The following is a 24514-nucleotide window of genomic DNA, read 5'->3' as shown; positions in this document are numbered from 1 at the left end:
CATTTTTTAATTTGCTAAGTCGTGCACGTTGAATCATCGCAAAACGTGTTTGAGGACTTAATTAATAGAATTTTTGCAATACATTTTACCGTATCCACGTACATATTGTAATTTAATTGAACTCAATTTATTTGTTACACGATCCCACAGGTGTTGCTTTTTCTTTTTAACGTGTATAAAGAGAGATTGATTGATTGATTGATTGATTGATTGATTGATTGATTGATTGATTTACCAAACTATTGATTGATTAATTGATTGATTGATTTGATGGACGGACGGACGGACGGACGGACGGACGGATTGGTTGGTTGGTTGGTTGGTTGATTAATTGATTGATTGATTGATTGATTGATTGATTGATTGATTGATTGATTTAGTTGGTTGGTCGGTTGATTGAAAAATACGAGTGGACGACAGAAAAGTACGAATTGTCGACAAAAAAGTCGGAGACGAAGAAACCCACGAACGGACGAGAACACTACATTAAAGTTCATATGAACGTTAACAAAGTACGAATAGGCGACACAAAAGTACGAGTGGACGAGAAAAAAGAATAAATTGACGACAGAAAGGTAAGAATGGGTGACAATGGACGACAAACAAAAAGTACCAGTAGACGACCCAAAAGAACGGGTGGAAGAACAATAAAAAATCATTGGACGACGAAAAAGAAATTTGTTAATGAACTTGAAACGCGCCTTCTACAACTTTGGCTAAAGTCACTCAAGTTTGCTCATTAACAAATTTCTATTGTTTAAATAATCAGAGGCGATTTTCTCAATTCTATAAGAGCTCTTGCCTTGCCATTTTCACAACGCATGTCTTTCTAAAGAGACAGACAAATCTTGGAAAATCCTCTTATTCCCAGTGTAAATTTAATCCATGAATATTGAAACAATAGGAAATTCGTTAACGAGCTGAAAACTGGCCTTCTGCTTATACAACCTCAATTTTGCTCATTGACAAATTTCTATTGTTTGAATATTCATAGACGATTTTTTCCGTTTCTGTGAGAGCCCTAGTTTGCCCAGCATATCAACTCACTCACTCTTTCTAACAGTAGAATAACTTGGAGAATCTCAAATTATTATGAGAAATTAACCTTTGAAAATTCAAATAAAAGAAGTTCGGAAATGGACTTGAAACGGGTAAAATTTTGCTGATTAAAGAACGACTGGTAGGCGACAAAAGGTACGAACAGCCATCAAAAATGTACAAGCTACCGACATAAAACTTTGCTCAAAGTACCTCAATTTTTCTTATTAATAAATTTATACTGTTTGAATATTCATGGACAATTTTTTTTTCATTTCGATAAGAGCTCTGGCGTTCTTGATTGCACAACATATCAACTCACTCACTCTCTTTCTAACACAGCAGAAAAATCTTGGATCAAATCACCTTTCATAATGAAGAATTTACCTATGAAAATTCAATTCAGTGGTAGAGCATCCAAACTAGTAATCAGAAGGTCGTGAAGAGGCTCGACTCCTGATAGGAGAACTCGGATTTTCTTTTCCGAGTATACCTGTGTCACTGATTGAAATATTCATCTATTATTTATTCAACAGGCTTAAAACATGACGTCTCATTTCTTTCTCATAAATAGACTTTATTCACTGAAATGACAGCTGGTAGTTTCCATATAAATTAGCCTTACCAGCCTCGTTATCATGTGCAAAATTTAATGGCCGATTTCTACTGTTGGGCTGAGCTGATTAACATACAGCTATTTCAATTAACGTTGTCGGATAAAAGCTTAAAGACACCTTCAAGGAGGCTGTCTCATCATCCACTTGAAATCCTAACATTTCTTTCATCCAAATAGCTCACCATCGTATTTCTTCACTGGACGGACGAGGTCTTGTCTTACAGCTTTATACTTTGATCCGAAACCGTTAATTGAAATAGCTGTATATCGAAACGAATATAATAAAACGGCCGCAATTTATGAAAAAGGTCTATTGAAAACCTCATCCCAGTTCAGCCGAAAAAGTTACCTTAACATCGAGAGGATGTGTGCCGATAATTTCGTTAATTATCATACCTAAAGTGAATCGGTCTTCCTTATAAGTTTACACTGAAACTGTGATAAAACGATAAATGCTGGCTCTCAACTTCGAGACGCACTTACATGTCCTTAAATTTAAATATATTATCGATAGTCATGCAAACAGTCTGTGTGAGGCTATTTCAGTGCCGGCGGGGTTATGGTCTTCTGTAACAGGTCTGTAACAAGGTGCACGCATGAAAGAAGTTTGTCTTAAAATTTTGTTCAGACCAGTACCTTATTTGCTCATATTGTGGAGATAATAAAACTAAAGAGGGGGAAAACGTGGGGTATTGTCTGATGTGCCAGGCAAAATCTTATCACCCGCCCAGCTTTAAAACAAAAGTGTACAAAAAGTAGCGAGAATTTACATTTCAATACATATTTTTACACTGAAGGCGTTAACACCTAATGCAAAACTCGATTGAAATTTGAACGAGAAATCGCTAGTCTCCGTCCTTTTATAACAGGGAAATGTTAATGGCCACTAGGAGACATTATTAAAATTCTATTTTCTAGCCCGGTCTGCATATATGCTACTTTAAACAAATAAAACATTAAAATATTCAGCTATGCAAAATTGGGAAAATTCGCTGTTCAGTGAAGCAGGTGTTATTTCATTTTCAGCGCTTTGTTTTTCGATTTGGAATAATAATGTTCCCCCAGAAAAAGATTTTCTCCTTCAAAATATTCGTCAGTAGTTTAATTTTTTTTCTTTTTAATGAAAGCACTTTTAATTTCGAAATTTTTTTATATGTAATGTACTTCCCTGTACAACGAGAAGTCTATTTTCTATCCCGCTAAATATAAATTTCAAATTCAAATCGCCTCCAGTGTCATTGTATGTAGCCAACTTTGTTTGCGTTATCTGACAACTTTGTCTTTCCCACACTGCGTTTTTTAAACAAGACGATAACCTTGGAAACATCTAAATAAATAGATGTGGCAATTTTTTACCCTTTAATTTCGACAATTTCAACTCCTACAGGTATAAAAACAGACTTCACACTTGCCATAGTTAGCTGGGGAAACTGTCATTCAGCCAGCGTCGATTCATTTATACGTTGTGATTAAACGCAATAGGAGTTTTACTCTACTAAAGTGGTTTAAAAAGTAAACAAAACGACATACAGGCCTTAAGACGCTGTTTTGAGATTTTTTTAAGCGATCAACGATCAAGAATCGCTAGTTCAAGCTATGCGGTTAAAATTGTTATTAAATTTAGAACCTTCGGTGAATGCCTCGTTTGTCGGTTCCAAAAAATAAATGTCGCGGCAAGGATAAATGTTTAATGTAGATCTGGCAAGCATTTTCAAAACATTAGAGGCCGCTTTCTATTACTCGAGAAAAAAAAATATTCTAGTTTCTTTCCTTTATTAGAAAGAAGACTTTCTCAGATTACGTGTACAAAACTCTCCCAAACATTGTCTATTGTCTTGGGCGCCATATGAACCGACGACGTGTATTCCCGTATTCGCCTCTTCGGCTGATGATACAGCCCTGTTTTGTGAACTTCTTCTAGTAATGGCTCCGTGATAACTTTCTTCGACTGGTAATGGTCCAAACATCGTGGTACAAAACACACTAGGTCTTTGTAAAATGTATGCGGTTTGGCATTGTTTATTGCGGGGTAATGCACCACAGCGGAAATATATTTCCTTTGGAGCACCTTCGGGTAGAAAAATATCTCGCATATGTAGCTCTTTCTCGATGATTTACGTATGCTGTATTGATAGGAATAAACTTGAGACGGCCCGACCGTATACAGGCAAATTCCGTCGGAATATAAATCGGGGATTAATTCAACTCCAACGTTTACCATAGCTTGCGCATTTGATCTGTTCGAAGGTCGTGGATAAAACTCGCTTTTATCAAATCTGTTTCGATACATATTTCTCGTCCGTATACAAACTTGTCTCCAAAATTACACAGCTTTGCTTAAAAATGTGAAGTCCAAGGCTCAACCGAAAGTGAGTTTAACGTAAGTGCCATCCGGTAGTAATCGATTTTAACACAGTAGTCGTCGAATTTGCAAATCGCAAATTTCTCGATGTTTTATTTACTTTTTCCTTTAGTACAGTCGCTGGGTGCCTTTCGTCTCACGCTGTGACGTCACTCCGAGGAATACGACAAATTATCCACCTCTTTATGAAAGATAACTATGAAAATTTTAAGCCAATCCTGTTATTTCAGTTAGCAGACAATTGGCCAACCAGGTGAGAATTTTTTAACATTGAAGAACAAAACGTGTTAATGGAACAGGTCTTGAACAAAAATAACGCAACGCAAATTAAATGTAAAAGGAAAAAGATAAATATTTTTATTTTTTTAACCGCGATGTTATATATCGAATGCGTGTTTAATTTAATTTACAGATTTTTGAAAACGAAAACAATTTTAAAAAAAATATATTGATGGCTATTCGTTTAATAAAGGAACGAATATAAGCCTTCATAAAACATTTTTTATCGAGAAAAATATCGGCATTTGGAAACAATGCATTAAAACGGGAAATCTCAACGTTTTCAGTGCCGTTTTAGATCCACCGCATTTCTGTATTCAAACTTTGCGGTGTAGTGGTTAGCTATATATTGTGAGCAGAAAATAGTTTGTAGTTTTAAAGGGTACGGTAAAACGTGCTCAGCGGTAATGTGGTGGATAAACGAAGCGGAAAATTTAAGTGAAATTGAGCCAGCATCCTTTGTAACTATTCACAAACTTGCTTGGATTGCCAGACGCTCCGCGCGTTACATATCTTATGTTCTTTCTATGACTTGAGCGGACTCTGGATCTCTATACCGCGCATTTAATATCTGTCTCGAGTACCCTCAGCACTGACACGCAGTTTCGTTGTCTTCGTTACGTATCCCAGTTTTTTCGCTTTGAAAACGTTTCTATTGACAGTAAGTTACTTATATTCAGAAATTTAATAAGCGGAAACAAAAGAAGAAAATAAAAGGTCGAAAAGCCATCAGCCGGCATTAGTGAGTGCTATTTTCGCGAGCAGGCGCAAATTAAACTGAACCTTAAAAACTTGACCAAGAAGCGGCCTGGTTTAGTTTAACCTGAGTGCCTATTCTTAGATTGACAAATAATCTACGTTCTTCGGTAAGGTATTACTCTTAAGTGCCATCGCAAACAATTTAATTCCATTTCCTTGAAATTCATTTAAATATAAATTTCGTTGAAAAGTCCACGAATGTCACACAGTCTTTTAACTTTGCAAAGAATTTAATGCCCAGTTTCATTCGAAATGGAGCAAGTGACAAAATCCTATTGATACTAAGCTACCCAGTTTAATTAAAAATAGTTTGTATATATCGTTTCTAACTTCTAGTTAAAAAATAATTCCACTCTCTTGTGTTTATTTATGTTCACTCAGGAAAACTCAAGCAGACCGCCATATTGAATGAAGGAACTTAAAATACGTAGAGGCAGATATAGATACCAATACAAATAGTATCTTTAAAATTATTTTTATCTTCTCTAATCGGATTTACTTTAAAGTGCCTTGGAACTTTCGCATAAGCCGCTTAACTTTCCTTATTTATCATTATTTTTTCAGAAATGCTTAAAATGATAATCGGGCGTATAAGTGGTGTCAGCACATAATAAAGAGGCACATAGAGGCCTATCCGAACGGTTTCCATTGAGGTTTCGTTTAACCAAACCCAAAGTGATCAGTCTAACCAATCAAAACAGACGTAAACAGCCCAATGAACTGACCAATCAGAACTCGAAGCAAATACATGTGACCTGTTGTAACCGGCGTCAAGCGCAGGAAAACGCATCTATGTAAGCAAGCCACGATTGGATTTGGTTTTGTTCATTGGTTGACAAGATGGCGGGGACTTTGCTAACCAATGACAGCCCGCTTTAAAGCAAAACCTATGCTCTGTTAGCCAACCAATTAGCGAGCATTTGCTCATCATATCGGAGACAAGTTCACGCACTTTTAGAGATAATTAAGCTTCAATTTGGAAAATAAGTAAGCTCCAATTTGTATTTTAGAGCTTTTTAGAATTATTGTTATCAGAGACTTCGTGTGTGACAGTTGTTCATAGTAGGCCTATACATCATGTCAAGAGACACTGAACATTCTAATTACAGACATGACCAGACTTCGATTGACCTTTTTGATTATTACCAAGCAACGACCAATCATATTGTCTAATGTACCAGTATTAATGCCAGCATTTATTTCCATGTGTTCAGAGTAGCTCTTAGACGCATGTTGTAAAAGTGAATACGAGAGTAGTGATTAAAAGCGAGTATAAACCCAAACGATTCTACTGTTTGGCTAAGTTAGATCAGTGAAACTCCAGTGAACGGGTCTAAGTTCACCTTGTCTCTGAAAAATGCCTGGTTCAATGGCCCTTTCCCTGCATAATCATAAACCGCCCAAACATACCTCTGTTTTAGGAGCACCGGCCTTAAATTAAATATTAATTAGTTGCGAAAAAGTTTCAATGAACCCTTACTGTAACGTTTGTGTACTGAGTGCACATTTAGTGTTCCTTTATTGGTTTTGATTACTTTTCGCTTAATTTTGGCGCTTTCCCGAAGTTTTGGGGAAATCTAGAAAACCAAGCTGGCGGTTCCAAGATGGCCGCCATTTGACAATCATGACGTCATAAAACGTCATAAGACGCCATCACTTCTCGTTGCAGACCTCAAAGCAAACATTTTGGACGTAGTAACGCTCCTTCAAGGCCTATTGTCAAAGCTTTTATATTTGCGAAGTTATGGATGGGGAGGCGGAACCCATCCCCCACCTTCCCCGACCCCAGAAGAAAAAATGCTCGATTTAGATAGGGTTAAGTGAGCGATGACGTGAGCTGTGGCTGATTAGGCCTGTAGAGGACCGACAGAAGATGAACCGCCCAAAGGTGTTGGGCCTCAATACTAGTATCTCCGTTGTTGGCACATCTTCCCAATGTGGATAAGCCTGCCAAGGCCATGCACTGAGTTACATGTATAAATAGCTAGTTAAAACCAAAACAACCAAACAAACAACAAAACAATACGACAAACAAATTTCATTTTAAAGAGTTCCATAAAATCCCATAAGGCACTCTTTAGGCATTGTTTGCGAAGGAGCAGTTAAACTCAGATCTTCGCCGAAATGTGAATATAAAATTCAGCTATTTGTGAAGGTTGAAGACAAAGCTGGGGATCAAGTCATGCTGCAAAAAACAAAATGTACATAAAGTCGGTCAAAACAAATGAGCAAACCGAAAACAAATAGTTATCCACAGCGCTCTGTAAATCCACTATTCATGCACCAGGAGATTTCGTTCAGTTGTGATTTGAACTCCATACGTTTCGTATGATGTTGATGACAGAGCGTCGAATGTGCCTCATCTTCCAGCCGTAAATCAAAGGATTCAGAGGTGAATTAAGAAACAAGAGCGTTATAGTGTACCACTGTATGACGATATTTACAGGTTCAGAGGTGATCGCGATAGTCCATAAGATACAAACGTTTGGCAAATAACAAACCATAAAGGCTACACATACATAAACTGCTGCCTTTGCAAATTTTCGCAACCTTTCAACATTTGCCAATTCACCATTCTGTTCTACTTGTTGCACAGTGAGTTCCATTTCTTGAATTTGGTTTATTTGTCCTCGCGCTGTGGAATAAGTCTTGAAGCTCAAGAGTGTTACAGTTAAGGCACAAACAAAATAGAGAATGCCAAACACGACGTAAATGATATTCAACGGGATCAACAACCGGGTTAACGAGAGAATTGCGCTGAACATCCATATGGAGATCACCACAGCAACAATGCGTTTATGTGTCACAAGTTCGTGGTATCTGAGACAAAGGCGAATCGCCAAGAATCTGTCTGTAATTAAAACCACCACAAGGAAACACGAAGCATAGGCAAACAAGTTTGTCGAGGCAAGGAATGCGATGCGTATTGCATGATAAGTTTGACCGTTATCAGTTTGTTTCAACTCCATGATACGAACTGCAACAAACAGGGGTTGAGCCGTTAAACCAACACCAAGATCAGAAACAGCCAGACTAAGAAGTAATGTTTTTAAAGGTTTTGACGACGGGAAAGTTTTCCTGATGGCGTGAATTGTTACAATGTTCAACATGATGGTGGTATAGGAGAGGAAAACGTTTAAGATGCAGTTAACGACTAACCACCAATAGAATTCTTCGGTTGGTTTCATCTTAAAGACTTACCATAAAATCCCATAAGGCACTCTTTAGGCAATGTTTGCGAAGGAACAGTTAAACTCTACGTCGGATTGCGAATAACATTCAGCTATTCGTGAAGGTTGAAGACAGCCAAAGCTGGGCTGAATCAAGGAATGCTGATTTCTCTAGACTTTTCGCTCGTAACAAAACATAGAAATTAACGTAAAATTGCACAGTGCACTCTCCGGGCTTTTAAACTTGCTGCCGGATGAAAAACACTTATATCGAAAGAGCACAGATGGTTAAATCATGATCTACACAAAATTAACTCAAACTAATGATAAAACATCATCATAAATTGATTTGCCAAGTATACAGTCGAACCTGTATTGCGGTCATACAATCAGTATTGCAGGTTGTTAGAAATTCAATTACACCTGGCAGGCTCTGATTCGTTACTCTCATGCCGGTGAGTGGTTTCCTTTTGAACGGTGACCGTTTAAAACAGGTCAAGACAATCAGTAGAAACAGCTCGTTGGGACTTGGCAAAGGGTGACAGCGACCGCTTAATAGAGGTGACCGCTTAATGGTGGTCAAAATTACAGAGATTAAGGAAAGTAGTTTTCGGGACTTTTGACACCCGACCGTTTAATAGAGGGTGACCGCTTGATGCGGTGCCAATTGATACAGGTTCTACCAAAGTCCTTTTCTGCAAACACAGTAATTTTCAGACCCATTGGCGGGAAGTAAGCTGCATAAAAACAGAAGCACTCAATGGTTCGTTTCCGCCTCGGAAATTCGAATTAAATTATGAATAATAAAAAAAAAAACTAGCGTTTTCTTTAGCGTAACCTCGGGCTGAACATATGAAAAGCGCTTTTGATTACAACGGCGCTTAACTGTGGAATGATCTTCCAGGTTCTCTGAAACAGGCGAGAAATACTTCATCCTTTAAACGAGAGCTATCATTTGTTAGGCCATAACTGGTATCCTAATCTCTTTTTAATATATATGCATTTACTGTACAGTAATTATCTAAAAATACTTTTTTTCCATTTTGATCTTTCCCGCTCTCTGAAGGAAAAGGTCACCTCTAAGCTGGTTGGAAAACACACTGTGTTAAACTTAAATGAATGCTCCAAGTATTACATGGAAAACAGTTTCTCAAAGATACTGATTGGAACCCCGAGGGTAAATGGAGTATCATTTGTTCATTCATCGTCTCTTTTGTTTTCGGAGGGGTAAAGAGTCGCTAAAACTGCGAAAACTGAAAAAGGTCAGGTGGCCTTTTCGGAAAGCCAACGGTAGCTCGTAGATGCCGTTTCCTAAAATTTTCGACAATTTATATTTACAGCTAACAAAAGCGAACAGATCAAACTGTGTTAACTCAAACAAATTTGCATTTTAAACGGCCATCAAATGATGTGCGAATTAAGGAAACGAACCTTTTTGCGTTAATGTTCTGTCAAGAAGGACTAAACAGTAAAAAGATAAACTACACTCGTTTTTTTATAAGAACGCCTAATTTTGGGGCTGAGGAAGAAAATTGTTATTATTTTTTTTTTCTTTTGGCAATTTGAACCTGAAAAAGTTCTTAAGATGTTCTTAAGTTACCGTTAGAGTATTTCAATAAATCCGTACAGACGTGACCAAGACATCTATTGGGTAAATTAGACTGGTAGAGACTGAAATTTAACATGCATTATTTTTATCCGTATTTATACTGTTCATTTTAAAAACATTTGGTCAAAATAAAAATGTTCTTAACTGACTCTCAGCCTGGGCAATGTTTTTAGTATGTCTGGTATGTTGTTAAATTTTAGTTAATCTCAGCCTCAACGTTCCTATAAAGGGTGGTTTCCATGTGATCGCAGACGATCGCAGACCTTATTGCGATCTACGATCATATGGAAACCAGCCTTGAAAAAGGTTCTTGTATAAAAAAGAGTGTACCCAAGTTATATTGATTACTATAGTAAACATGCTAAACAACGAACCACCATCAGGAATAATGACACCTTTGTTATTCAAATCACCCGTTTAGTAATGGCCTGATCGCACGTCTTCTCAAAATACTTTTTGCTTTGTTTTAAACTTTTACAATTTCACTCGAAATCTCTCTAACGACGCTCAAACATATTTACATATTTACAATCTTTTGTACACTATCTCAATGGACACGTACGAAGCAATAAATAATGAAAATCCCATGAATAGACATTTGTGATGTGTTAATAAACCATTTGGAACTACTTGATCCCCTTTTTGTAAATCCAGCGCAAGTTAATTTTAAATTATAAGCTTCCGCTGGCGAAATAAAGCAACTAATACAAATTACTTTCGGAAAGGTTTTCACGTCGTTCAGCGCTATGAAGTTCTTTGACCACCTTAATGTTATTTTTTAAAATCTAAAGTCATCGTCCAAGGGTGACCTAGTCACGTTTCGTATAAAAAAATAGAGAAATTATCATATTTAAGCGCTTGTAAAATTGGTTAGACAAACTTTGACCATATACTGATAATGATCCTTAAAATCTACGTCTAGAAATCCTTACAAATCGGCTAGGCTAAAAATATGATCAAACGTTCTATACCCTCCCTTCGAGAGACGCACAAGTACTCCAATGACAAAGCGAAATGTACAATGTCGTTACCACTTGAATGCACTATTAATAGTTTTTAGTTGCTACGCAAATTCATCTACGCATAGAAGCTACTGTTAGGCTCTCCACCGGTTCTTTTATGCAAAAAATCCATGTATCTTTTTCTTCTGTGCAATTTATAAATCCTTAATCTCTCTTCTTCTTCGTTTGGATCGTCACATTGGACATAATCCCATCTTAAAGTCTCGTTTACTGTTGTTAAACTCGTTGAAGACGATTGATGGAGGCTGTTTACACTTCCTCGCGTGCGCCTGTCCTCTGAAGAAGCTGAATTCGTCGCACAACTTGCAGGGCTGAAATTCTCGCCACTGCAACTCGTGCTTCGGCCGTCTGAACTGCTCGTTCTCCAACTAGCTGAACACGTGTTTTGAGAGCTTAAAGATCGAGATTTTGAGCCGCAATCGTCGGAAGTCTTTTTCTCATTATCTGTGTCCCTTCCACGCGATCTCGCTCTTGACTTCGCACGCTGAGTGCCTACGGAGAAAAACAAAGGCTGTTTCTAAAACCGTGCGATGCGATGGCAAATTAACAACTGCGAAAGTTTACCGTTGTCGAAGTGTGAAGTTCTTTCAAACGAGAACATTCAACATCGATGATCTTTCTTTCAGTATAAGAATAAACAAACAACTTTGATAAAACAAACCTTCACTCGAGCTATCTGCGCCCGAAGCGGGGATTTTGGTGTTGGAATTTTTGCTGCTTCTCCCCGATTCTTTTTTCTTTTTCTTCTTGGGCTTGGCTGGTCTTTCCGTAGGTGTTATAGCGAGTGTTTTCTTACTCTGAGTTGGCATTTTTTTGCGCTTGATTTGTCAGCCATTTGTGGTTAGTCCAAGCGTCCATGGCAATATCACACAAAGGCCTTTGTCATGCTTTGTTATGCAAACTGTCGCGTTATTTGGTCACAATGTTCGTGACACTTGGGACATCCGCGCGCGGCATTCCCGGATGCTATGGCAATGGATCCCGCGGCCCGCGGGACGGGATAAAATTACACGACCGCAGGAAGAGGAGCGCTTGCGTTGATCTTTATTCTTAGCAACCCTATCATCTTTTATTTTTGTGGGTTAATATTTGAAAATAGAAACGAAAATCAAAAGGACTACTACAAGGACTGACCAAATAAAGGAGTTGAGTATACGATATTTCGACTGGCCAATACCAGTCTTCATCAGTTTTATTATTTTATAACTTAACATCCTGTTAATTCGTTAGTTGTCCTATTTAACTTGATGAAGACTGGTATTGGCCAGTCGCAATATCGTATACTCAAGCCTTTTCACGTTGTTTCATCAGTCCTTGCCAGAATTCCTTTTGACTTTCTTTTCTATTTTTATCGATTTTGACTGATCATGATCTTGTTTGATCCAATGTTGAAACAATCGGCGCTCTCCTCAGAGCACGGACGAGGGAGGGTCCCTTCGGGCTCTAACCGAAAGCTTTATGTCATCAGCAAGCGAATCCAGTTAAATAATAATAATAAAAAAAAAATTCTTTACACTGAAATTAGTTTTTTCTTGGATAGATGAATTTCTTGGACTGACAACACAAATCTTGTTAAAAATAGAAAACAGTCTACAACCAAATAAAACGTGCATTCTCAGGGACCAGGGACAACAGAAAGGAAAAGGGCGGGAAAAAGTTCGGGGAAGAAAACTCGGAAACAACTAAAAAACTGATCAAACATACCCTGAAGAGGTCGAAGAAGAAAGGTCGTGCCTTTCGAAATATTGGAAAAATATACTTCCTTGACCGTGAAATCAGCCTTGCTCTCAGTTTTTTTATATTATTTGTTCTACAATGTTTTTGCTGATTAGATCCTTCACTACAGGATCCGGTACTTTTATTTTGTCGCAGTGGTCCTTGCAACACAGTTAATTACTGGTTTTTACTAAAAAATAATCCAACGTACGAAAAAAAAAATAGAAAAAAAAAAAAGAAAAAGCAGCTGTTCATTTTACCATAATACCTTGCAAACCTAACACAATCAATAAACACATAGAAAGCCATATTTTTAATCAATTTGTCTCTGTACTAACAACATTGTATATGCTAGGTTTGAAGTTTTTAGAACTTTTCTGAGCGTTTTTAGGGTTTTCGTACGCTAAGCGCATTAAGAAAACCGGATCCAATACATGAACAAAGGGCTTTGTTAACGTGTTTAAACGGCCATATAACGTAATTTTTAATGAATAGCGTTTACTTGCTAAATCACGAGGGAGATTCAAAATCGCGATTACTGCACTTGCGGGAAATTTGAATCTTCGACCGGAGCGCGTAACTATGACAAACATTCCCGGAGGGAAGTGCGCAAGGGTTTTATTTGGCGCGACGCGAATAGCCACGCGGGGTTGGGTGGTCAGGACACTGAATGCCGTTTTTACTAGAGAGAAAACTTTAGCTTAATTTTTCGGGTTACAAATTCGTCAAATTCTATCTATACTCGTTTTAGTGACATTTTTGACATATTTTTATTTATACTCTCCACTCTTACTGTACTGTTACGTAAGCGCAAAATACAAAAGTTGGAGGTATTAAAAACATAGACTAACATGCAGTTAAAAAATACAATTCAAATAGGGGAGTTAAAGGAAGTAAATTGATAAGAAAAGTAACTAAGTAGAATAGAAAAAATAAGAAAGATATAGCAGAAGGAAAACAAAAAACAAAGAAAAACGAAAATGATTGGAATAAAGTATCATTAATAATGAGCGAGGAATGTATCATCAATATTGAGCAAGGTAATATTTATAGAGTGCTTTTCAGAACATTCTTTTAGCAGGCTTGTTTTTAACTGTGTGAGGTTTGTTATTCCAAACTAATTTTCCTATTACGGTTGGACAAAATCTCCTTAGATTTGTTCTGAAAGAATGACATTTACGTTTGTCCGTGGATTGCGCCGATTCCGGCCTTTTTCCTCCGCTGGTTCCACTTCTTCCCCGCCCTCACTATCTGCCCCTTGGTCTCAGGGATTGTAAAAGGAACAATAGAAAGCAAATCTTTATCGACTGTTATCAAACGTCGAGAAGGGTTATTAAATTTCAGCACGCTTTCAATTTGGAGGCACAACTTTCCCCTTTTACTCTGTATTTGCAAAAATAATGAGACTTATCCCCGCGACAAAATAACAGTTATTAGGGCAAGCTACAAAGGGGTGGGCATTCAAAATGTTCAAATGCTTAATTTTCTAGGAGGTTTACACAGTGCTGGAAATAACCTTTAAATGTATATCCAATCAAAACCATTCATACTACGAATTGTCTCAAATTGATTTATTTCAGTCAAATTCAGTAGGCCGCGCGTTTTCAGATCGCCCTATAACTGAATACTTTGCAAAAATCTCAATTTAAAAGGAAAATTAACGAAAAAACAAAAACGTTACATGACGTTTCGACGACCTCATGTCATCATTATCCTCAATGCACTGCTAAAAAAAAATCCATAATATCGGATATCAAACACATCCAATAGCTCACTTTGGAAAAGAGTGATAGCCTGGGACCTAGATTGGTCGCGCGAGCGTTTGTGGGATTGTTTGGGGGGACGCGGACAGAAGCAGCCATCTTGAATTACGATATGCCGAGCCACCCAAGTTGTTGTGTGCCTTTGTGCACAAATAACTTCAGAAACTCCACCGATGTGACGTTTTACAGAATACCAAAGAAACGAAGTATCCGCCGAGAATATGTACGTTTGCTTCGAAACGCTAATTTGAAGTTGGACTCCGACAGCACACGCATTTGCTCTGCTCATTGGAATGGAGGTAGAAAGCTCAGTAGAAGTCACCTACCATCGATATTTCCCTGGAGTAAGAAAAAGAATGAGCGACGAATCCTGCACAGGATGGACACGACTGTGAATTCAGGAGGCAGGAAAAGGAAAGTTGACCTTTCTAGGACCGAAATGGACGAAGTGCCAAATCCCGAAAATGAGGTATCAGTTTTGGAGTGCACGCTAGACTCCAATGATCTACCAGCTCGCTCCTTCTGTGATGCTGAGACACAAACTGAAATTACCGGAGAATTGCTGGATCGATTGGAAGGTGAATTAAAGCAGACTGGCGTGAAAAAGGAAAGGCTAGCGAAAGAGAAAGACGAGTTGATTAGAGAGTCAAAGAGACTTCAGCATTCAATGCAGAATCCAAAGTTTGACATTTCAAAATTTAAGGAAAGAGATGAAGATGTCGAATTTTATACTGGCCTTCCTCACTGGGATGCACTTATGCTTCTTTATGGGATGTTACATGACAAGGCACAGAACCTTAATTATGGCACCTATGAAAAAAAAGACACTGGTTCTGAGCAAAAACTAGGAAGGCCCAGAGCAATGAGTACATTTGAAGAGTTCACTTTGACATTGATGAGACTTAGACTAGGTTCATTTCAAAAAGATTTAGCACATAGATTCAATGTTTCTGAAGCTACTGTTTCCACTGTGTTTAATACTTGGGTGCGGTTTATGAGAGTTGAACTGGAGCCCTTAATTTGCCTTCCAAGGAAAGAGGTCCTACACCAGTATATGCCAAACATTTTCAAGGAACTCTACCCAAGGACAGTTCTAATCATTGATGCTGTTGAAATTCGGGCTGAAAGCCCTTCATCACTTGATATGCAGTCAGTGTGCTATTCTTCTTACAAAGGCACAACAACTATGAAAGGCCTTGTTGGCCTTTCCCCCATTGGAGCTCTATGCTTCTTAAGTGAGCTATACACTGGGAGCATTAGTGACAAAGAGCTGACCAAAATGTCTCATGTCATTGACTATTTAGACCCTGGTGATGATGTCATGGCAGACAAAGGCTTTGACATTCAAGATGACTTTGCTGCGAAAGGGGTGACAGTTAACATACCGTCATTTCTTAAAGGGAAAACTCAGTTCAGTAAAGAAGAAATGGAGCACAACAAGAAAATTGCAAGCCTTCGAATTCATGTGGAAAGATGCATTGAACGAATGAAAAACTGGCATACGTTTGACAGCAGGATTCCTATAACTCTTGCTCCTGTTGCTAGTGATATGTTTCTCATCATAGGAGCTCTTACAAACTTTCTGCCACCTCTGATTGATTGAGGTAGAATGTCGAGTTTAAAACTTGAGCATGTTTCCAGATCAAATGTTAAGTGCTGATATTTGCATAAAACTGTAGTTTAGAAAATGCTGGAATAGTCGACTTTAGTAAAGAATATGTATAATTTGCCGCATTTGTGTTTAACAAAGATCATTTAGTGAAAAGGGGAAAAGTAAAACAGTAGTCATTTAAAATTAAACCTCACTCATTGAATTTAATCATGACATGTTTTTAACAAAATTAGTGGTTTACAAAGTTTGAAATATATATATATGTTGTGGTTTAAGTTAAACCCTTGGTTCAAATTTTATTTTCCTTTGTTTTTGGGTATGGAAGGAAATAAAAATTTGAACCAAGAAATAAATTGAACCACAACATATATTAATTACATGATTTTAAAGACTTCTCATGCTGACTCTTGAGAGGCCATACTTAACTCGTGGAAAAGCAAGTTCTACTAAAATGTGATCATTGTAGAATGCTTCCAGTTTGGGGAGTACAATGCCCCAGAATTCAGGATCAAATTTAACCAGTGATATGAAAACACCATCAGTTTCCACAATTGATTTGTTTGGCAATTCTCGCACTCCCTTAGCCACCAACTCTAACCACTGTTTCTCTGCGACAAACATTTGCTGCTGAACTTGGAAGTGATACTTGTGTTTGACATTGATAACTAGCTGGCCATCTGTGGGGTCAGGTAGAAAAATTCTCTTTCTGACCAGTGCCTGACACAAAGTCTCATTCTCCTGTAGGAAGACAAGTTTGGCTTCCACAAGGCCACTTGAATTTGGGTCGGGGGAGTCAACATCACACACCAAGCCATCAGGACTTGCAGCAAGGAAATTATGCGATTTGCTGATGAAGAGTCCGCATGGTTTCACCTCAACATTTTGTTTAGCCAGTTTCTTTGTTTCAATGTATTCTGCAATGATAGAATGTTCTCTGAGTAAACCCTCTTTCATTGCCCTGGTTTGAGGAATCTGCTTATAATGTAAAATTTCTCGGATAGCCTTGGTTGGAGATGTGGTTTCTTGCAAAGTTGCTACTCGGTGGCATTTTGATGCAGTTATCCTGATTTTGCGATGTAGGTTCCAGTTCTCATTAACTGATTGACCAATGGTTTCTTTTTCAATGCGAGCAACATCTTTCTCGTCAACAAAAAGTTTTTTACTAATGGCCCTGCATCTTTCCTTTATTTCTAGTGGGCTCACTGGATGGCACTTCACTGGTGGTAACAGTTCTGTACACACTTCATTACTCTTGTCAGAATCTCCTTCCTCAGGGTCAAATTCTGCAATTTGGTTTCCAGGAGATGGGATTGTGCAGTAGCAGTGATCAATGGAAATGTTGACTTTGTTCTCCTCCAAAGTTTTCTGGGGAAGAATTAAACTGAGTGCCATCTTTTTCCCCTTCCTGTTTTCAATCTCTCTAACATTATGTAACAAGTTATACAAGTCAGTACTTGAAGATGGGTGCTGTTGATGTGGTGCTCTAAAATCCCTGGTTGATGGAAGGACTTTCTCCTCATTTTTTCTGAGTTTCCCGTGCTGGTGTTTTCTAAACTTGATTTGTGCAATTGGCTGGTTCTCAACTTTTCTCTTTCTTGGCACATTCCATACACAGGGCTTTGAAGTGCAAGAAGGTGCTGGTGTAAGGGGAGAATTAACAGGTCCTTTGCATTTTTTAAAGAACTCCTCCAAAGCAAATAATGTTGATGTTACATGGTTGCATCTGCCATCAATTCCAGCAGGGCAGCCATCATAAGCTGTCATTACATTTGCACATCTGTCCATAACAATGTAGCAATTATAAACCACAGTCTTTTTCATGGATGGAAGAACTTGACTTTTCACATAAAACTTTCCATCATATTCCCTGCACTTGACTGTAAGGACATGGCCAGACTTGAAAAAATTGTATCCCTTGACTAAAGGTTTTGCAGTGGATAGTTGCTTTTTAGCATCACTCTCTTCAATCATATACCTCCATATTGATCCAAATGATATGACAGGTAAAATGCTCAAGTCTTCAGTAAAACCGTCCACTGGAAAGTTTTCTTTGAGGTGCTTAGCATGAACCTCTTCCATCAGCCCCAGCCCTGCTTTAACTTTCGCCAAATGGATTCCACCATCGGGGTCTTTAATCTTGGAGTGTAGACCACCAGCAAAGTAATCCTTCACCCTAACATAAACAACAATCCCAGAAGAATATTAAATTGTAACAGTCTTCTGAAAAAATTTTTTCTTAAAGCGAATAGAAAGAATAACAGCTTAGAAGTAACAGACGTGTTTGAATACCGTAATACTAGATAAATCCGAAAGCATACCTTTGCACGAGCTGCATTTTCTTTCCGGTCGTTTTCGCTCCACGGCAAAGAAGCCATCTCTGCAGCTGTTTCACGGTGCATTCTTCTGGTTTTTCTCGTGGTAAAATCGCCCCAGGCACATCTTCTTCCTTTAGCTTCACATTTTCAGAAAAATTTCTTTCGATTACATCGGCTATTTTGCTATCTTCTGCTGTTTTAACCACGCTATTACATTCTGCTCCACATTCCGCCATGTTTGTTTACCATCGCGTCCCCCCAAACAATCCCATAAACGCTCGCGCGACCAATCTAGGTCCCAGGCTATCACTCTTTTCCAAAGTGAGCTATCAAAATCAGAAAGAGAATGGCATTTTCTGCTAAGTAAGAATTTTTTTTCTTGGACTGACAAACGTCTTGTAAGCTTTTCCTTTTGTCCTTCACAAGGCATCGATGTGTGACGAGCGAATGAAGGCGAAATGCACTGATAAGCTCGCACACGAGCGTCGCGAGAAACCAAAAAAGAAACGGATTTTCAGCTTCTTTCGCTAATCTCCATTGCGTACCTTCGAGGTCTGGATAGTCACGCAGTCTATGTGACTGTGAGCACAACGCAAACCTTCCATGTAGATCCCCAGTTACCCCTCTCACCACATCTACAGTCAAATCACACGGAACTGTTGAATCCTAAGGCTGCAGAAACAAGGTTTGTGACGGAACTTTCGTTTTCTCCTTCCATAAAGTAAAAGTGTCCTCCGGGAAGAACGTGCCTGTTAAAAGGACCCTGAATGAGTTCTGCCCAGCCTGCAAAAAATTAAAAGGCGCCGGCTGGATCACTATCAGTTTAGCGTTATTGAAATTGAGCAAAACGTGAAGACAGAAAATTTTAAGGCTTGGCTCCCGAGCGAATTTTCTACTTTCACAGGCGATGCAATGTTTGAAAAAAGAATCTCGCTTCGCGATGCATTTATTCTTCGTTGAAAATCACGTGTATACTGTAGTTACCCTGGCACCCTCGTGTGTGTTACACGGCAGATGAGAAATGGCAGCCTTACGTTAACCGTGTGCTGTAGAATGTGATGACAAATCTCTTTTGTTTCCGAAATGTTTCCTAATTTGCGCAGTTCAGTATTGACAGAGTGAGTGGAGGCAAAATGTTTCTGAAAAATTCAGAAACGGCTTTTGATTCTCGAAAGCAAATAGCGTGTGCACAAAAACGGGACGGGAAAACGTCGAAATTTATAGAACTGCTTCCCTATCCACGCTTCCTCGTTTGTTAGTCTTTATAAAAAACTTCAGAAGGAACGTACACATTAGAATGTACTTGAGGATTGGCGTGCTATCTGAAAGTCTGAATACAACACCTTGGCCTTATTTTAGTTCAGAGGACTTTTAGGGGCTTATTTTCGAGAGGACCTTATCAATTTTTGGAAATCTTGCGTTGCAAAAACAGGTTGGCATTGATAGTAAAAACAGCTGGAAACACATAGCTGACAGACTGTAAAACACTTTGAAAGGGCCAACCCCGTTGCCAGGGTCTCTCCGCTTACCGAACAAGGTTGTGACAGGGCTCATCTTCGAGAGAAGGAAGCTTGCTAATGAGATTTGGGAAGATTATCAGTTCCGGGGCCCTTGTTTACGGGGCTGACATTCAGAATTTTACGTCGCCCTCTTCTCTTGTCTATCGCTAGTTATGGACGATACATCTTATCAGGGAGACACTTATGGAGATTTATTTTCATCGCAAACGGCAAATGGCACCCTTCAGATTCACATTTACGTTTCCTCAAGAGAAGTAGTACATAGATGAGACTGAATAGTGCAAAATAGTTCTACCCTTTGATGCCACACGAAGTTAATGAACTTCACTTAGAAACGAAAAACAAAGATCTTTTTTTTTTTTGGCCGTGTGTCGTAAACGTCATTCTAAATTTCTCTTTATAACTTACCGTCTTGGTCGTGTAGATCTGTTGATCCGTCAAAGCAAGTTACTGGACAATTCAAGATTGCATCATGATTCGCTTCAAACCTACAAATGAATAAGAAAAAAATAAACTCACAATGTCTTTTGCCAAGACATGTTTAACGTACGATTTTACAAAAAAGTTTACAGCCCATTGATGGAACGATAGAAAGATGGATCGACCGAGCGAGTGACATTTGCCCACATTACGATAACTCGTTCATTGGGCATGTGCGCATTCACGAGTTAAAAGGGACATTTAGTTAAAACAATTCTTGAATCGAACGATCGCGAGTCGAGAAAATACACTTGTCCAATCCTTCACTTACAGTATGCACAGGTGGGGTTTACTCTGCAATACTGACATTTTTGCCTAGGGGTTCGCAGCGGATTGTTTTCTTCTGATTATTTTCAACAACAACAGGATTTAATGACACCCCAAACTGTAACAATATAATAAATGCTTCTATTTTCCTGAACTCAATGGCATATTGGTTGTGTTGAAGCAAAAGTTCCTCATTTATCGACAAACATATTACAAACGTCTGGAGTTGATGACATTCTCAAATACACCTTCTTCTATCGTTTTATGGATGATGTGCGACGATATTTAACGAATTGCGTGGCACTTTACTTTGTCTGCAATTTAGCGAAAAACACGGTTCACCGTAATCCAGTAAAACTCGAAAACTATGGTGTAACACAGGATTCTAAAGTGCAACCCGCTCAATAGTGCGGGCCATTTTGCCTATTCTCCTACCTCCTATATGGAAATATAATAAAAAGCTACGTTGCCGCAGTAGTTCATTAAGTATTTACCTTGATATAGCCTTACATGTAAGGGGAAGTGTCGCGAGGATTGAACGTGTTACATGTATTTCAGTCAAAAACCACAAAATGCTCCTCTTTTAGCAGAAGCCACAAAAACGGTCAGCTTCAGTTTTGAAGTGTGCCTCCGAACACAGATGGACTGGGTTGGAATGGATTCCAACTTGAAAAAAGTAAAGTTTTTTTTTCAATTTCTAGTAATTTCCGTTTCCAAACCGCCCTAGAACTGAGCATGAGTCGGTCCATTTAAGAATTCAGTTGAATTCTTTCTCTCTGTGTTCTGGAGTTATTTTTTATAAACTAAATGAAGGTATTCTTGCACCATTTTCACCGAAAAAGGTCAAAATCCCCTCAGCACGTCCCCTTTAAGCCCGGTCTAGCATTGTTTCAATGACGGCCCTAAAAGACTTGCTTCAGGTGAGGAGTATGGGTATATTATAACGCAGATCAACGCCAGCTCTCAGATGTCATTCAAAAGGAGGTGCCTTCCTATCTAATGGAAAGACGGCAGCTTACTTAGTACTGTAAGGAGGTTAATACCTGTAGTTATGAAGGAGTGAGAGATCGGCTCTCAGCACACGAGCAGCGATCTTCATTATGTCCTTGTTGTCCATCAAAGCTCTTGGCGTTCCCCCCCAGTTGCGGATTTTTTGGATCAGATCATCATCACTTAGGCTCGAAACATCAAGAGGTGTTCTTGGAATCTGTGTCAGGGAAACGAAATTTTAATTTCTGTCAAATCTTTTGGGGCATTGACACTGAAGTTGAATGTGATGTAGGTGGCAATGCTGGCAATGGTGATAATGATGATGATGATGATGATGATGATGATGACTTGGTTACTTCTATCTGTGTTTCAGCCCTATCATTGCCCCCTCCCCACCCTCCCCCCCCCCCCCCCTTTTTGGGTTGTCACTATTATCATTGTTGTTTAATCAAGGCGTAATGTATCGGACAGAAATAACGGAGGCGACGAAATATCCCTTGAGGCTTGGCTTCATCAGTGGAATTTACAGTATAGAAATGAAGTATGCTTGCCTCGCCTTGGAGACCAATTTTGTCAGTGAATTCTTCTAAGATGAGAGAGGCATGGCTTCCAGAATCGAGGAGTGTGTAGGTTTCAACCACTGTTTCGAGTCTTCACACTGAGACGGGAACGATTCACACTATAATGTCTTAAACTTACCTGAGGTGCTGTTGCTGATGATATTAGCATGTGCACTGGCTGCATGTCATAGCGCAGTTTCAGGTACCTTGCTACCTCAAAGGCAATTCCAGCTCCTAGGCTAGAAATTATTCAAAGTAGAGTAAGTTACAATGGAATAGCTGGGGACATAAAGGGTTCATATTGGCTTTTTGGTTGATATTTGAAAAAAAAAAAAATATGAAAACACCCTAGGAAAATAATGGGCTTTAATTTCTTGAATGAACTGTCATAGCACAATTATGCCAAAAAATGAGGGTAATCCAAAGAAAACAGAAAAAGCCTAAAATGTTGAATGTTAGTTTTTTCCCCCTGTTTTCATTGGTTTGGACTGTGACATTTCATTTGAGAAACTTACACCCACCCACCCCCCCCCCCCCCCATCCCCCTGCAGAAATTTGCTAAATGTTTGCTAAATGCAGTAAGGTAATGTAAGGTAGGGGAAGACTTTATTTTATAAGGGTAACACCTTACAGTACCTAAAATATTATTGATGAGCTTGTGACCCACTAAAGAGCAAAAATACAAATTTTCAAATTAATTATATTCTTGCTCGTTACTCATGGGTTCTAAATTCTCAGCAATTATATTAGTTGATATTGTAAGGACAGAAAGAAGCAAATAGAGAATAAAGCTTCTTCTGACTCTGTAGGTATATACAAATGTCCTTGCCACTCTTCATGCATCAGTAGGCTCTAACCCCATAGGTCTGTGAAGTCAATAATTTGTGTATTAACAAGCTACTAATTCTAAATCAATTCTTTATAAGTTAGAGTACTATTATCACTAACCTGTGACCCCAGAAGGCAAAAGGCTTCTCTTTCAGAATCCCATGCACATCCTGGCAGAAATCTTTCACAAGTGATTTCCAATCAGTAACATGAGGCTCTGAAAACCTGCTCTCCCGACCAGGCAAACACACTCCATGCACTGTTGACAAGATTAAGAAAAGATAATAATTTTATTGTAGACAATTTATTTTGATAGTAGTTAAGAGCAGACTCAGCAGGAGTGGATCTGAATACTATTGCAAAGAAACCACGAAAGGAACCCCCACATTGTCTCTCTCCACCCAGGTGTATAAAGGGGTGCCAGCAAATAACTGCTGGGGATAACCCCTCAATGGACTAGCATTCAGACATTCCATCCAGGGAGGAGGGGGGGGGGGGAGGACTCACTAGCAATACTTCATGCTACAGAAACCGGGTCAACCTCTGGCCGTGTGGGCCACTTAAGCTTGAGTGTGACTAAACCTTTTTAAAATTAAGCAGAACCAAATCATGACTTTAAGCTGCTATAGGTATAAAAAGCATGCCCCAGGAGCTTCCCCATGGTGAGGCACTGTGGTATTAATAATGTTCTTACTAGTTGTTTACCGTGTCTGACTTGAAAAAACTGGAATGTCATAATCCTGGTTTCAAGCACACTACAGGCATGGTATGAAATGCATGCTGGTGTATATATGACGGAATCCAATGTGTTGCTTGTTGGCAACCTTTTCATGCAAGGAAAGGGGTGGGTTGCTGGGGGGGAGTATATATGAACTACATATGATAGGATTCAGTTTTGAAATCTCTACCACACCCCCTTTCAAATATTTCAGAAAACATCATTACAAAGTAAATATCCCACACTGACATAAACTGCCTAAATATTATTTGCGATATTATTAGTGCACCAAAAAACACTAGAAGGTTATAATAGTAACATTTCAGGTTCATTGCATCGAAACATTAAAGGTAGAAATTACAAAAGGTGCCAAAAAATTACTGCTTTTTGGGTTGGGTGAGATTGGAGGAAACTTTCCATTTTATACCCCTCCTCCCCCACTAGACGATCAAGTCTCCAAGTAACCCCCCAGGCCCTCCACCCCATTAAAATTTACCTTATCCCTAGTACTGCTGGTTTTTTCACAGCGACTAATCTCTACTCTACAGATTTCAATTATCTTTATCTCCACAACATCTTTATCGAGTGCTCAATACATCTGGCGATGTTTGGCGCCTGGCTGACGAGATTATTACTGAACTCTACAGATTTTTACAAAAACTAAAACTTAATTGTAATAACAGACCTTCAATGTTGGTCGTGAACTTCTTTCCCCAGTTGGCGTAGAATGCTGCTCCACCGCCGGCCCACGGGAAACAAATCAGCCGCAGTTCAGCGTTCTGCCTCTGATGCACACTTCGCAGCCATTTTGAATTCATTCTGGGGGTTATTCAAATAACTCTTAAATGAAGTACTAATTATCCTGCAATTTGATCACGTGATACGGTGTC

General features: G+C 38.8%; 4 protein-coding genes and 1 long non-coding RNA gene across 5 annotated transcripts; 2 read left to right on the top strand and 3 right to left on the bottom strand.

Moving 5' to 3' along the window:
- Window positions 1-8989: 8989 nt before the first annotated feature.
- Window positions 8990-10617, top strand: LOC146481411 (uncharacterized). Its single transcript, XR_014864468.1, has 2 exons — window positions 8990-10066; window positions 10140-10617. It is a non-coding gene; the product is annotated as an uncharacterized LOC146481411 (long non-coding RNA).
- LOC146481410 (uncharacterized) lies at window positions 10213-11825 on the bottom strand. The gene is made up of 2 exons (XM_085108408.1): window positions 11517-11825; window positions 10213-11347 (listed from the first exon to the last, which is right to left on the bottom strand). Exons 1-2 carry the CDS (start codon window positions 11662-11664, stop codon window positions 10911-10913), a joined length of 585 nt encoding a protein of 194 aa, XP_084964534.1. The 5' UTR covers window positions 11665-11825; the 3' UTR covers window positions 10213-10910.
- A 2518-nt stretch (window positions 11826-14343) lies between these two features.
- On the top strand, window positions 14344-16111 carry LOC146481409 (uncharacterized). The gene has a single exon (XM_085108455.1). It carries the CDS (start codon window positions 14447-14449, stop codon window positions 15935-15937), a length of 1491 nt encoding a protein of 496 aa, XP_084964581.1. The 5' UTR covers window positions 14344-14446; the 3' UTR covers window positions 15938-16111.
- Window positions 16112-16191: 80 nt separating this feature from the next.
- On the bottom strand, window positions 16192-18585 carry LOC146481408 (uncharacterized). The gene is made up of 2 exons (XM_085108453.1): window positions 18265-18585; window positions 16192-18119 (listed from the first exon to the last, which is right to left on the bottom strand). The coding sequence occupies exons 1-2, from the start codon at window positions 18495-18497 to the stop codon at window positions 16331-16333; spliced, it is 2022 nt and encodes a 673-aa protein (XP_084964579.1). The 5' UTR covers window positions 18498-18585; the 3' UTR covers window positions 16192-16330.
- Window positions 18586-18595: 10 nt separating this feature from the next.
- LOC146481407 (S-acyl fatty acid synthase thioesterase, medium chain-like) lies at window positions 18596-24463 on the bottom strand. The gene is made up of 6 exons (XM_085108456.1): window positions 24310-24463; window positions 23027-23165; window positions 22218-22317; window positions 21572-21735; window positions 20190-20269; window positions 18596-19044 (listed from the first exon to the last, which is right to left on the bottom strand). The coding sequence occupies exons 1-6, from the start codon at window positions 24440-24442 to the stop codon at window positions 18908-18910; spliced, it is 753 nt and encodes a 250-aa protein (XP_084964582.1). The 5' UTR covers window positions 24443-24463; the 3' UTR covers window positions 18596-18907.
- Between the last annotated feature and the right edge of the window lie 51 nt (window positions 24464-24514).

The sequence above is a fragment of the Pavona decussata genome, unplaced genomic scaffold (genome assembly GCF_977016875.1).
Source record: "Pavona decussata unplaced genomic scaffold, jaPavDecu1.1 SCAFFOLD_50, whole genome shotgun sequence".
NCBI classification, from domain to species: domain Eukaryota; kingdom Metazoa; phylum Cnidaria; class Anthozoa; order Scleractinia; family Agariciidae; genus Pavona; species Pavona decussata.
Note: the sequence above shows the minus strand (reverse complement) of the source record. Positions and strands in the feature narration are given on the sequence as shown.

Excerpts from the sequence above, each read along its gene's own strand:
- LOC146481409 (XM_085108455.1), top strand. The coding sequence starts at position 14,447 with ATGCCGAGCCACCCAAGTTGTTGTGTGCCTTTGTGCACAAATAACTTC.
- LOC146481407 (XM_085108456.1), bottom strand. The coding sequence starts at position 24,442 with ATGAATTCAAAATGGCTGCGAAGTGTGCATCAGAGGCAGAACGCTGAA. Across the intron at positions 21,736-22,217 it reads CATCAGCAACAGCACCTCAG|ATTCCAAGAACACCTCTTGA; the intron begins GTAAGTTTAAGA and ends TCCCTGACACAG. Across the intron at positions 20,270-21,571 it reads TCACTCCTTCATAACTACAG|GTTTGAAGCGAATCATGATG; the intron begins GTATTAACCTCC and ends ATTCATTTGTAG.
- LOC146481410 (XM_085108408.1), bottom strand. The coding sequence starts at position 11,664 with ATGCCAACTCAGAGTAAGAAAACACTCGCTATAACACCTACGGAAAGA. Across the intron at positions 11,348-11,516 it reads CGCAGATAGCTCGAGTGAAG|GCACTCAGCGTGCGAAGTCA; the intron begins GTTTGTTTTATC and ends TTTTCTCCGTAG.
- LOC146481408 (XM_085108453.1), bottom strand. The coding sequence starts at position 18,497 with ATGGCGGAATGTGGAGCAGAATGTAATAGCGTGGTTAAAACAGCAGAA. Across the intron at positions 18,120-18,264 it reads AAAATGCAGCTCGTGCAAAG|GGTGAAGGATTACTTTGCTG; the intron begins GTATGCTTTCGG and ends TGTTTATGTTAG.